The 14,788-nt window shown below is 38.7% G+C and overlaps 1 protein-coding gene across 1 annotated transcript in view; it reads left to right on the top strand.

The window, feature by feature from the left end:
• The window catches only part of grid2 (glutamate receptor, ionotropic, delta 2), a gene marked incomplete in the record, with an annotated part of 448,996 nt that extends 436,161 nt beyond the window's left edge, over positions 1-12,835 (top strand). The window contains 1 exon segment of the mRNA XM_014002727.1: positions 9,635-12,835. Within this exon segment, the coding sequence (XP_013858181.1) occupies positions 9,635-10,087 (453 nt within the window).
• Positions 12,836-14,788: the final 1,953 nt, after the last annotated feature.

The raw sequence follows: 14,788 nt of genomic DNA, 5'->3' as shown, positions 1-14,788 counted from the left end.
TCAAAAGGAGTCACTCAAACATTATAGATCAAGCATTATTTCCCGGTGCAATCAGGAGCACTTCCAGAAGAAGCATCGCATTTCTACCATAATAACAATTTAATGTCCAATTGACAGAGATATAAAGATCTCTATAAAAGCATTCTTGCAAACTTTAAAAAAGACATTTGAGACTAGAGTTGCTTTAAAATGGCAGCACTTTGGCTGGCCTTGCTCAAACTATTAACTTGTCAATCTAGTCAGATTTAAAGTATATTTTATCAAATCAAGGCTGTTCAAATAACTACAACAGGAAGGATATTATTTGTTTGTAAACCCAACTAAAAAGTAGAACAGCTGAGGCAGCTGTACAACAACTGGCTGATTATCATCCAAATGACTTTAGCAGCATATAGTTTAGACTGATTGGTTGATTGATTGATTGATTGATTGATTGATTGATTGATTGATTGATTGATTGATTGATTGATTGATTGATTGATTGATTGATTGATTGATTGATCGATCGATCGATCGATCGATCGATTGATGCCTTTATTGTCATTGTACAGAGCACAATGGAATTACATTTAAGAACACCCATTCAAGAAGACACACGTGAAAAAAAACATAGGGGAAACAGGTGAACAGGTCATGCAGCAACCAGCAGGGGTTGCACTATCTTTAAAAAGAAAAATGACAAAACCACAGAAGGTTAGATGAGGAAAAAAAGCATCATATTATATCAACAAAATATGATACACTATGTTGTTTATGAAAAATGTTCAACAAGCAAGAGCACATTTATTAGCCAGAGGAGTAAGTGAGTTTAGAGGGAAAGGGTCCAAAGGATCCAGCCTCCCATAAGAAAAACAAATAGTTCAGCCATTAATTCGGAATACTGGTGTTGAATTGTTCATTCTGTGCAGCTCCAGGTTGACCTTCAGGAAATCAGATTAAACGGAGTGAGAGGGGGAGAGGTGGGGGGAGGAGCCTCAAGTTGACGTAAACACCAGGAGAAATTCGATCCGCCTTCAGTGTAGGGGGGAAGGGGAACACAAATCTGTAATCAGTTGTTTGGGAACAAAGAAAATGTTTTTGGTCAGGCAGACAATAACAATTTTCCATCTGCCTTAATTTCCGCTGGMACAAGGTGGCGATTCCAATCAGACAAATAGTGTGAACAATTCCGCCGAGCTCTCAGCTTCTCCAAGATCAATTCATCTCGCCAGCAAAGTCCAGGAACCACAGCCAGCCTGCAACCCTCAGCAGAACCYCTTGCAGACCTTGTCCCAGCTCGCTCAAGGCAAACATCTGAGTGCTGATAGTACGGCAATCCTTCATATTGGTCAGGCAGCCAGGAAATGGACTGAATAGCCACCGACTCTGTTTTGTAGAAACACCAGGAGACCACCAAGCCAATAAGTAGAAATCCAGTGATCAGAATCCAAATATATATCCAGCTAGTTGAACAGGGCAGAACAGAGGTCCCACCTATATGTCCTCCCATGGAAAAAAAAATTGTTCCAAAATTTTATTAAGAGACCAGCTAACCAAATCCATAAAAATAAATCCATATTTTTCAGTTTAGGATGAAAACGTAAATGAGGCTCCGAGCAGCATCCAAATATATATCCAGCTAGTTGAACAGGGCAGAACAGAGGTCCCACCTATATGTCCTCCCATGGAAAAAAAAATTCTTCCAAAAATTTATTAAGAGACCAGCTAACCAAATCCATAAAAATAAATCCATATTTTTTGGTTTCGAATGAAAACATAGAGGAGGCTCCAGGCAAAGCAGGGAAAGGTAAGGGAGGGCAGGAGAGAGGGGAAAGTGTCTTACTCCTCCGAGAGCAGGGGAAAAAATTAATTATGAAATACGTTTATTTTCTATCATGTTGCTGCTTCAGTAAATTAATTTTAAAAATGTTCATTTACATTACAAGGCTAACTAAAATGAACTATTATTTATATTACCAAATATTTCAGAGCCTGAGGACAGTTATCAGTTTTAGAAAATTGTTTCAATTAAAGAATGGCAGTTGAAGTGTTGTGATAATTTGTAGGCATGAGGCATCTAGATTTTATTTTGCAAAGTACACATTTCTAGRCCTGAGCTGCCTGCCACTGTTTACAGTGTTTCATGTCTCTCCACACATGCGTACACCATGCACCCCCTGCACTCAGCCCCCTGCTCAGTTTACAGCTTTAATCTGTCATTCAGACCAGTAGTCATGTTTTCCACTGAGCAGCCACAAAGACACCAAACCTTCAGTTGAACCTGGAGTCATGTTAAGCACAGTGTGGTTCAGCTGCAACACAAACAAACAGGCCCACCCCCTGCTATCTTCATTAGTCAGCGAGAGCAACCAGCGGAATCAACCCCAGACTGAGCACAGGAGTGCGGCCTCGTCAGTGAATAGAAGGGACAGCGGGGATTTAAATGCTTGTAGTCTTTGATTCTCTTTGTAGTTCTTGTTCAAGGTTTTGCACATCAAGGCATTGGGCAGTCAAAGATGGGGAAATTGATTTTGGAACCACAATTCCACTTAGTACAAGTGCATTTTTTTTCTAATATTAGACGTAGGTTATTTCTAAATGAATGTGCTTTTTATACTTTAAATGGAAAAATAGCCTTTGTAGCCAATGAAACAGAACTAAAAGTTTAAAATTTCAGAGCATCATCAGAGTGACCCTTGCTGTGTTTCTAGTAAAAATGAAGTTTGTTCATTCGGCCATGATTGGTTTTGATGGTTGACCCCTGACCTTTCCCCTCTATGTCACAACGCTGACCAATCTACAGATGTTGTTGCGTTTAACAGTTCCCACGGAGCAATCATTGAGCCAAAAGTGCTTGTCGCATCACTGAACGACATCTAAAAGATTTTCCCACCTACACCTTTCCCCTCATCTTAACCAACTAAGCTGCATCAGCCTGTGCAATCTACTGAAATCCACGGTCTAACAAGCATGGCCACTTCAGTCAGTGATTGGTCGTGTGTGTGTGTGTGTGTGTGTGTGTGCGGATGTAAGAAAGCAAACCAAGATTTGAACTTCTTTCTTAAAATCTATATTTTTGCCATACACCCAGCTCTTTTTTTTCCTTAAAAAAAGCAACATAAAACAGTGATGGTTGATAGCACCAGTTTCCTTTCCGATTCTCATACGTAGTAAAACTCAAGCTGGTTTTGGCAATACTGATCCGATACTGATACTTTGTGCAAACACACCTAAAGTATGTGGTAAATCTAAAAAGTAAAGTATTTCAAATAACTGTTTCGTGCAGAATACAAGACATCAGAGTAATATATTTATTTTAAACTCAGAAGCATATTGACTCAGCATCCTTTTTTACAATATAAATAAGCTAATGCAACAGAAAAAAAACAGAGTACACAGTCATTCAAAATATGTCAAAATTATGTTTCAAACACTAAAAGAATGAAGTAAAACAAGAAAACCATTCAAATAAATTGTTTAACAATCAAGACTTACTATAAAAATTGAAAACTTTCTTTTTAATTTGCACTACATGAACATATTAACATGAACACACTGGACATGTAACGTCTGACAGAACACCCCTGTGCTCCTGCACTTACGCATTACCTAGGCAGAAGAAAAAGTAGTTCCCTTCAAGCACTTGTGATTTAGACAAGATTTCAATAGTTTTATTACTTTCCACTATGTCCATGTTAATGATATACATTACCTGAAATGACTGAAGTAACAAAGTGTTTATATTTTGATTTTAGTTTCCATTCCTGAGCATGAAATTCTGGTATCGATATTTCAGTATCTACTGTATCTGCGCATCACTGATATAAAAGGCTTTGTAGAGTTGCACTTCTCAAGTGTACCATGAGCATTCTTATGTTACTTTTATAAAACTCTGTGACCTTGGTCTGTTGCAGTCCAGTATTTTTCAGACTTTTTTTATTATGCACTCTCATTATGAACCCAAAACCCACCGCATGTCTGAATGAGCAAACTAAAAAGAGCAAACCTCATCAAAATTTTCTCATTTAGCTGAGATATTATTTCTTATTCTGGTGTGGGAAAAACCTGCAGAAAAGCCATACTTTGAACTTCAGTCACCATCTGTGCAGAATATTTTTGCAGAACCATGAGAGTCAAGCTGGGACCACTGCAGCGCGTCCCAACTCGATGCAGGAACGAAGGCAAATTTAACTCGACTTTAAAGCAGCTAATTAGATAAATTGCATATGCTGTAATTTATCGACTGGGGAAATCTCTGCCTCTCTATGCAATTTYGCCTTAGTCATGGCCAGTGGAGTGAGTCTAGCTGTGTTTAAAGTCATCCAGCTTCCTAACGTTAATAAAGTGAAGCAAACCGTAAAGCTTGTAATTAACTCCACCAGACGCTTTGCTCACTGTCAGTTTAAATGAAGAACTCCATGTCATCTATGTTACTGTCTCTGCAAATACTGAATCCACTTAAGACGGACAGACTGTGCCAAGAGCATGTGGCTCTCTGTGCAGTTTTACAAGCTCCCTATAAAATAGGAAAGCTGTCAACCCACAGTTTATGCGTGGGCCTGAAAAACCTGGCTTAGCATGATGCACAGGCACCAGAAAGATGCATTGGCAGTGCAGGCTTGGCGTGAGGACAGCTTTTAATACCTTGCTCTGAACACAGCAAGTTACTTTTAACTGTGTAACATGCAGCATATGACCTGGTTAAAAATGAGAGCAAAATAACTTTTCTCAGACTTACTTAAATCAATTTTAATGTAAAGCAAGCACGATGTACAATGAGTTGAGATTATCTGATGGCAGATGTTTCTCACGCAAACTGTGCGGAGCGTTTACACAGATGTGCAATAAAAGTGCTAATGATTTCCACTTAGACGATCAGAGACATCTTCCTTTCCTCCTTGAATTTGACAGATTCCCCAATCCAGCCACTCCCACAGTCACACACATTTACGAGTTCGCCCTTGCACCTGCATGCATTATTATCACTTTATACTTTGCCCACATTCTTCACCATGCCAAGGTTTTTTTTTTTTACCTAAAATGCAATATGTCATGTCATAAAGCTTATTTTTATTGCAATCTTCTTTTTTGTTTGCTTTCAAAGTTACACAGCTTACAGTATTTTCATCCATGTTCATTGCTTCCCTCAGCAGCCATTGTCGAGATCAAGGTTCGGTTACTCTCAAATGCACAATGCAGTATGGATGTAATTGACTTTTAATCAGGACCCGTTGCCCCCAAATCATGGCTACATTCATCCATAGAACTGAAGGACAAAGCTGTGTCGCCCCCTCACCCACCCCGCCCCATGCATCCATACACGCTCTCTGCATACAACCCACAATCCACTGTGTCACCCTTAATATACCCCAAGCTGTGTTTGAGTCTTTGTGTGTATTTTATATCTGTACTAAAACATACAAAATCACATTCTGTATTTGTCTCTACATGCTTTTACATTCATTTGTGAACCGCAGCGCTTTAACTGCCTCTGCCTTCGAGCTGTGTGTCAACGTCTGTGCTGTGGTTCGGTGTTGTGGAATGGCTGGCTTTGTTTATCTATGAGTCCGCTTCTTGCTTCTTGATGTAAACGCTTTTGTTTTTTTGTTTTTTTCTTATGAGCATTTCTATCAGGCGAATGCACAGATACAAACTGCACACTTTCCAGTGAGTTAACTAATGTGAACTCCCATGATAAGAAGTGTGTTATTCTTTAGCGTTTAAGATAAGAATAATGCACAATAGAAAAAGGAAAAAAACTGTACACATGTCCCTTAAATTACTCCTGCTGTTTCAGGATCACTGATAGTCTTTTACTTGCAACAAATGAAATTTGACTGAAGTGTTCTGAATTTATTTTTCTTATAATCCCCCTTTTTTTAAAAAATCACTCATTTTATGAAATTCAGAAGCATCTGAACTGATTTTGATTGAGTGATGGGTGGTGGTTTGTGTAAATGTAGCTTTATATAACTGAAAGGCATAAGTGTAACTGTTTAAATGATCCATCTCCAGAAGAATGTCTAATTACCATTTCATTCATGTTAGGGTGGCTGTTTTGTTTCACCCCTTTTGGCCTGTAAATGTTCAACCTGAGGTTGGTATGAAAGAGTTCTGTCAGTAAACAAAAAATAATTATTCAAAAGCTAAAAACTGAGTGAAAATATAAGTTTATGTATCGTTATTATTGTCAGAACTCTTCCATAATGGTAACTTGTGTGGTTTAGACCGTGTCTGATATTTCATAAAGTCTGTGGAGATTTATTATAAGGAGAGCTGGCACTTCTTGTGTATTTTTTTTATTATTTTTTTTATTTTGTAAATAATCTTTTCAGATGTAAAGTGTCAGTTCTCCTCATTCTAACTCTACACAATGATCTGTGTCACTGTGGCTCGAAGCTCTCATACTGCCTTCTTGTTTTGTTCTTGTAGATAAGTACTCTGTGTTGAGGGGTGTAGCGGGCGAGGGGGAGAGAGCAATACAAAATGGCATTTAAACATCTCCCCTTTTCCAGGTATACAACAACTGTGTGAATGTCTCTCTGGGGACACAACACAGAGTGACCTGCTTAAAAGTGTGCGCTGACTGACTGCCATGTCTTTCTTCTCGCTCACCCCTCCCCACCCATCTGTCTCTCRGATTTACTTCTCTCTCATCCACCCCGCCATATTTCAATCTGCCTGATCTCGTCTGTCTTTTCATCCTCTCTCCGTCTCTGCATGTCTGCTTTTTGTCTGCCTTTTGCGGTTTGCTTTTGTTTGATTTTTGGCTCGTTTTAATCTCGCTCATTTCGCGCACACACAAACGTATATGCATAAATCCCTTCACACTTCTCTCCACGTCGCATTTATTTTCCCGTTTCCCTCCTTTCAACCCTCGTGTGCTCACACACACACACACACCAGACGCAGGCCGACGGCCCGTCCGCCATTCAAACTGCCGATCAGTGTCCCCACGCCGCCAATGAGCACCCGCTTAGCCTGGGCGGCCAGAACCAGACCCCCAACGCTGCCAACACCACTGGCTCCACCACCACCCGTTACCAGCCCCCAGCTTGCTGCGACATCCCCTGCGCCCTGATTGTGCAGCACTCCTACGAACCCAGCAACACCTCTGAGATCACCCCCAAAATGAGAATGACCACCTTCACCACATCACCTCCTACACCAAGGTTATACATACAATAGAAGATTTTAAAAAAATATCATTGGTTAGTAAAGTTTGAAGAAGAGTGTAAAAATAAAAACTGAATAATCCAGGGAAATCATGGACATCAGGGAGTAGTTAAACTTCGATGTCCATGTTGTAGCAAACCTGGAAACTAAAGTACCTCTTTCTTTTTTTTAATGGTTATTTTACCTGGCATGTTGCCAGTTAAAGATGTCTGCAATAATGCCTCACTGCCTTCAGGGGGTGCTGTCTTTCCATGTAGAGAAATACAGAGCACCATCCTTCACCAGGCAGCTGAAGGCACGTGTAGCTTGAAAAGTGTGCAATGTTAAATGCAAAGCCCTTTAGTGACATGTATTTTATGTTACAATGAGATTTTAATAAAAAAAATACCTACAAGCCAACAACCATTTAGTGGTCCAAACTTGGCTTTAAATCTCCTCAACTGCATTTGCATCAAGCAGTAAACCATGTGTGATGGATTGCACAGTGTTTTTAGATTCATGAACATTTTTTTTCGCTGATTATGTGATGAGTATCTTAGTGGAGGAAAGAAGCACCCCGTTCAGAGTTGCACACTTTGAGTGCAGTCAGGTTTTGACACTTTAATCTTCCATTTCAATTACTTCAATCCTTGCTCACCCTCGCCTCTTTTCACAAACAGCACAACAGTCATTTGTGAATCACTCCTTTCTTTCACCTCCCTTCATTTGTACTAGTCTACCCCCTTTTTGATATACTATTTTTTTTTACTCCAAACTTTCAACGTGCCTAGTTCTGGGGCAAACATCGGTGCCCCCTGCAGCCCTTCCCCTTTCTTCCACTGCCCCTCTTTTAGATGGTAACCGGAGGGGGGGCACCACTGCTGGTCCCTTCTGCTCGTGAGATGCAAACAGTAGGGCCAGAGAGCCCTCCAGAACCCCCAGACCCAAAGGACACGGTCAGTAAATCTGCCTTTTACCCCAGATAATGTGATTCCTCTCATCACAAAACTCCTTCTGACTTTTTACCCAGAGAGCACCACCACCAAACCTTATTTAACACCTGACTTTGTCCACCTCCTTCTGAAACCTTTAAGACAAAGCATCCCCCTCAGTCCCAGACGCACATTGTCACCCGTTGTGTGCAGAATGTGAAAATGTAATACTCCTCCAGAACTTTCCATCGTTCCCAGTGTTCACCTGAGCTTTCTGCTTCCTTCATTCATTGCAAACTGAATTCTTCGTGTACTCATGCCCACCCTCCCTGACACAGTAAAAGCATGAAACACCTTTCACTCAGTGTTGCAATATTTTCAGTGGATAAGTTATTGTATATGTGAATATAGGTTTACAGTGTATTTGTAGTTGTTCTGTAAGTTTCATTTATCTTATACTGTAAGTTTAGTTAAAGCTTCAGTTATCTTGTTTGTGCTTTAAAGTGTTAAGAATAGTAGATCTGATGAACAACATTCAAATTTCTGCATTGTATARTGCATTTGATAAGAAAGAGACAACTGCATTATGGCCTGGAAAAAAAATTCACTTTGAAAAAAAAAGTGAATGCATTTGGGACAAAGGCCATAATGCAATATAGTAATAAGAATCAGTAAAAATAATATGATTTGAGTAATATATTGATGAACATTTAGATATTTGTTTTCTTATAAGTTTAAAGTTCAAAGCTATTTCTCTGTAATAAACCTAAAACCATGGAACTGCAGAGAACACAGCATGATAGAAGTGTGTTTTCTCTGTCAATTCCTGATTATCTGCACTCCCTTAAAGACCTTGTAGAAGTGTGTGTATGTTTCTTTTCCTGACCACAGCTCAGAGTGTGCTTCTCTATTCCTCTCTCCATCCTATCCCCTCCTCTTTTCTTTTTTGCTCTCCCCACTTCCTGTCATTCCCACGCTTTACCTGCATGACCCACAAACATTGACTCGATTCTCCTATTTTTGTGTCACTGGCGTTTTCACATAAAACACACACTTGAATTCGTTCATTGTGCCTTAAACTTCGTTTGGGCATGTTTGCACATTGTCCTGCCGTTATCTGCTTTTCATCATATGCCTTGTCGACCACTTTTCAATTGTTTTCACTTTTTTATCCTTTATACTGGATGGACGGATGAATGGATAAAATCCTTCTTTCTGAAAACAAATGCATCCTATTCTTTGTTGTTCCTTTCATTATACTCCTCTTTTTCTTACTCGTATGCACTACCCTCACACTTTGCACCTTTTATTCTCCTTCACAACATTTTCCAACATCTGTCGGTCCCATTGTTCTCATCTTTGTATTTTTTGACTGATCCTTTAATCCTTAAATTCTGCCCACAAATTTATTTTGTACCTCTTCCTTCCACCAACAATTTTTTCCCCACCAATTATCATTTCAATYTTTCTTTCCCTACCATTTATGCCTTTCCTTTCTTCCATTTATCATCACCACTTCCACTTTTTTTTGGTTCTTCTCCTCCTCCTCTGTCCCTCCCTACTTGCAGGACGATAAGGAGATCGACCTGGAGCACCTACACCGCCGGGTTAACAGCTTGTGCACAGAGGATGAAAGCCCCCACAAGCAGTTCTCCACCTCTTCCGTCGATTTAACCCCCCTTGACATGGATGCACTGCCTGCTGCCCGCCAGGCACTCGAGCAGATCAGTGATTTCCGCAACACCCACATCACCACCACCACCTTTATCCCTGAGCAGATCCAGACCCTAAGCCGCAGCCTGTCAGCCAAAGCCGCTGCTGGATTTTCTTCCGGTTTCGGTGGAGGCAGCGGTCTCCAGGACCACCGAACTGGTGGGGTAGGCCCCTTCAGACAGAGGGCCCCCAATGGTGGCTTTTTCCGCAGCCCCATTAAAACTATGTCCTCTATCCCATACCAGCCCACAGGTCCTGGACCCAACTTTGGATATGGCAATGATCCAGACAGGGGCACCTCCATATGAGGAGTTGCTATGGTTGGTTCAGGAAGCAGGAGTTAGAAGGAGGAGGAGAAAGGGGAGAATAGAGTAAGTCATATGATGATTGAACAAAAGCATTGTGGCTAGGCTAAAAAAATAGAGATCTGTGTAAACAGCAATTATTCAGTTTTGTTTTGTTTTTGTTTGTTTTGTTTTATTCAGTTTCTTCCTGGGTGTCCACGGGTGTTTATTTTGTATGTGACAAAAACCAAGGAGTTGGAGGTCTACTGGGGCAATTTTTTTATCCTCCTTCAAACCTCGCTGGTGAGACGCAAGAAGGTTAAAGAGATCGGAAGGGGTGGGGGTTATCTCTACTTTATCGTTGTTGTCGTTGTGGTTGTTTGGGGGGATTATTTTAAGAGATATATCTGAAGGAAGCCCCTTTTTTATAATTGTTTTTTGTTTTGTTTTTGTTTTATGACATGAGGACTATCTCATTTAATGGAAAATTGCTCAAAAGTCCTGACTCCCTCTTACTATTGGAGCAGCCTCTTGACAGGTGATTTTTTTTATCAGTCCAGTACCAGAAAATATTCATTTTAGCTCCAGATTTGTCATTGGTGAGGGATTAGTTGTTTCTTTAGCCATGAAACAACTTCCAGGGACTTTATCTACAAGCAATTATGAAGCAGTAATCTCATGAAAGAATAGTCTCGGCTGTCCAACATATTGGCTGTCTGTAGCCCTGCACCCTTGTAGGGTTTGGAGAAGGCCATAAACATTGAAGATAATCCTTCATCGTTGTAATTTTGCCTTTTTCACTAATTGGGAGTCCCTTTTTCTTCTCTGGTGTTGTTTTACCAATACTTGGGGTGAAACGTGTAATCATCTTCCAGATGGTGCCCACACAGTGGCCTGACCAGACACAAGATGACAACTCCACGCGGTGACAAAGAAAAAAAACACAGTTGAAATGCCATGACACTGCGAGAGTTTGCCACTGTAAAATCACCAGTTTGGTGTGTCGATCTTAAACTACTTCTGCCATTTTGGTGCATCAGCCTGAAACTGTTTTCACCATTTTGATGCACATTAAACTCTTTGTCAAGCCCTCTCTGCACTGTACCAGTGCCCACAGACCTGTAAGTGATTGTATGTAGACCTTACCTTTTTGTTTTCTCACCCGTATTGTGCTATCTGCTTTTCAAGTCAAGGTGAGAGCCTCGAGTCAGACTCTCAGAGTTGCAGTAAAACATGGACAATAAAAAAAGCAGATAAAAGAATTACAAAGTATAAAAGACAAACTGAAAGACTTCACAAAGCTTATGATTCTATGTCTTTTATTGAGTTTCGTTTTGAAAAAAAATGCGTGGAATGTGTTTTGGTCAGGAAGTACAAAAAAATTACATTGTTCTGAAGTGTCTTCTTTTTTTCTTCTTTTTTGTGTGTTTATTTTTGTTTTCAGAAAACTTTGAAAAACTGCTAAAACAAGTGCTGTAGTTTCTGGTTTTGCATCTTCAAATCATTCAAACTCATACTTTGATTTTTTTTTCTTTTTTTCTGTTTTGCTTACATTTAGTGCCCCCATAGCAATGGTGTTTATAATGAAAAAGCTCACTTAGCAATGTCATGTCAGATTCAAGTGGACGGATCTCTTCTTACTGGGTTCAAGTGGTGAAATGAAGATTTTGAGCTGAGGAAAAGCCATTGCAAACAACGTTGTCGGTTCACGCCTCATATGTCAGCTATAGCTAGCTTTGCCCTCCCACGTTCTAAACACTGCTGTGTTCTGGAAGCGGGAGCTGCGATTCATCAGCTGTGTTGGAAATGAAAGGAATGTCCTGAGGAGTCAATGGCGATCAGAACCTAACGAGTCCAAAACACACGTCTGATCAATGTTTCTCATGTTAAAGGTACTATTGATGTAACTTTTTTTAAGTGCCAGTAAAAATAAAATGAGACCACTAAGGTGCATTTTATGGCGGGGGGAACGGAAGTGGTATATTAAAGGAATATTTTACAGATTCCTGACAGGGTTGGTAAAGTAGAATCAAACTTTTCTTTTCCACTAACACTGTATTAATAATTGATAATGTTAATTGTTTAGAGCAAGTTTTTCAGTTTGCTATTTTTGAGCTAAAACTGCAAATTGTTCTGTGTGTAGAAAATTCAGTCAAGCCACAGTGTTTTGAAGCAAGCATTCTTAGGACTTTTTTGTTTCTTTTATTAGGTTACAGACAGGCTATTGAATGGCAAATAGGACACATGCATTAAAAATTATTTAGTATAAATAAAGAGACATTATGAAAATGTATATTTTACATGTTGACGCTATTTTTGTTTAACAGAAAGAAAATATTATATCATGTTGAGCTTTAGTGTTGGATTGAGCAGTTACCATACTGCCTTTGGTTCTCCCCTATCCTGCCCATGGTAAACACATTTTACACTAATGTTTTGCTTTTCTCAAGACATTTGAGTTTGTTATTTTGATTATTATTATTATTATTATTATTATTTGCTGTCTGAATAACAAAACCTGGCAAGTTCACTAAAAAGAAAGCATGCACAAACTTGCTGTCTAGCTATTTGTTAACATTTTATTTTTTATTTCTTACATAGAACTACAGGATTTACTTGATAATTTTCAAAAGTTTATGATGTACAGTATTTAATATAGGCCTATTTTGTTGTATGTGTTGCATTATATTCAAAAACCGAACAAACTTGGGCCTCTGTTACAAGTGGCAAAGCTTTCTGTGTATAATTTGTCTAATAAACAGGTTTTCTACAGTCGGATGGTATTTGTTGTCTTTGTTAGTTTAGACAACTGTTTTCTTCAGTAGGAAACTTGTGGCAACAATCATCATTTTGAGACGTACTGTTTTTGATTTATTTTAAATATTTTAAGAGGGTTTTTTTTAATTCACTGCAAATTTTAGTTTTCCTGGCAAGTTGGTCCATGCTGGTAAGTCATCATTCAAAGTAACTTTTTTTCAATATGAAAAGAAGACTGAGTTATCAGTGAGCTCCTGACTTTGCTTTATTTTCAAAAGGTATCATTCTTCAAGTGTGAGGAACCTGACCTGGTGGTTCATTTTTGGATTTTGTGCAAAGTACACATTAGTGAAATAACTGCAGCTATTTTTGAATGGGTTTTTAGGGGCTGCAGGATGTTGGTGTTCAGTGATGCTGTTTTGTAACCTTGAGTCCAAGTCCAGGTTATGTTAGAAAGGGCCTCTGGTGTAAAACAGCAGCCAAAATCTTCAGTGAGTTTGCTTGATGTAACTCCTGCAGAAGGACGGAGATGAGAGAAAAACAACATTCTTGAATATGTTTTTAAAAAGTGCATCGCTGATGAAAAATCGTCTTACGATTTTGTTTTGTTTTGTTTTGTGCTGAGCAGAGGATTATCATTCAGTCATTAGCTTCACAAGAAGATGACTTAAGTTCAAGTTTTAGGCCAGGCACTAAAAYCTTCACTGATGCTTGTGTTGTTGCCTCACCTTCTGCACAACTGCAACCTGAAAATATAGCAGAAGATATGAAGACATCATGAAGACACTGTTATCCCAAGTCCTGCAGGTAAAGTACCTTTTAACCACAGGTCAGTAATTCCAACGAAGGTTAACTGAATATTTAAGTTTTTTGTTTGTGTTTGGAAAATATAAAAGATTACATTTTAAAGGTCCTAAATTGTTAACTCTAACAAATGTGACAAATGAAGCAAATACAGTTTGTGTTACAGTAATAATGATTTACTATTATTATTATTATTATTATTATTATTATTATTATTATTATTATTATTATTTTGTTGTTGTTGTTGTTGTTATGAAAGTGGACTGTCTTTAGTATGTCCTTTGATGTTGATTGACCTTTTTTTTTTGATTCAGGACATAAACTGGACTTGGTCACCAGAAATTATTGATTTGAGATTGAAGAAGCAGACTTTGTTTATTTGTTTGTTTATTTCTCAAGTTTAATTATTTTACACTTTCACATATTTCACATCTTTAAAGTGGTTTTCTGTTCGGCGCTTGTGTTTTAATGTCACTTCGAAGGCTGTCATGAACTGGAGAGACCTAAAGACTGTTGAGATGAAATCATCTTGAAGTAACAGTTTTTCACCAGACTGAGGCACTGTGGGGCTCTGTATTTTTATTTTATTTTTTATTTTTTTTAACTATTTCCTCAGTCTATGCTTGCTACTAAAATATTAGGTATATTGAGAATTAAGTATTGAGTAAAAATATTTTATGGGACGGTGAAAAGAGCATTTGCTTTTGCAAAGAAAAAAGTCCTGGACAACAATTTAAAATGACATCACATCTTCACTATATCTATAACCTCCTGAAAATTTTTACTCATATCCATGTAGAAATACCAGAAGTCTGTTTTCACAAGTCAAAGCCCTGCACACAAGAGTTTCTGCCAACATTATTCAAACACTGAGGCATTGACAAGTAAAGCATTGGTTTTATGTCAGTTTTAATCTGTATTCAACAAATGAGAAATGGTTTGATTATAGATGCCATTGTATACTTTGCATGAAAATTGTTCAATTTCTTCAACTCAAGAAGTTTGAAGACTAAAACCACTGATCCATCCTTTTGCTCTCCCAGGTGAAGCACTTGTGGAAAATAAAACTGAGTTTCTATCTATCTATCTATCTATCTATCTATCTATCTATCTATCTATCTATCTATCTATCTATCTATCTATCTATCTATCTATCTATCTATC

Source organism: Austrofundulus limnaeus, unplaced genomic scaffold (assembly GCF_001266775.1).
Source record: "Austrofundulus limnaeus strain Quisiro unplaced genomic scaffold, Austrofundulus_limnaeus-1.0 Scaffold14, whole genome shotgun sequence".
In the NCBI taxonomy this organism is placed as follows: domain Eukaryota; kingdom Metazoa; phylum Chordata; class Actinopteri; order Cyprinodontiformes; family Rivulidae; genus Austrofundulus; species Austrofundulus limnaeus.
This window is presented reverse-complemented; position numbering and strand designations above follow the sequence as displayed.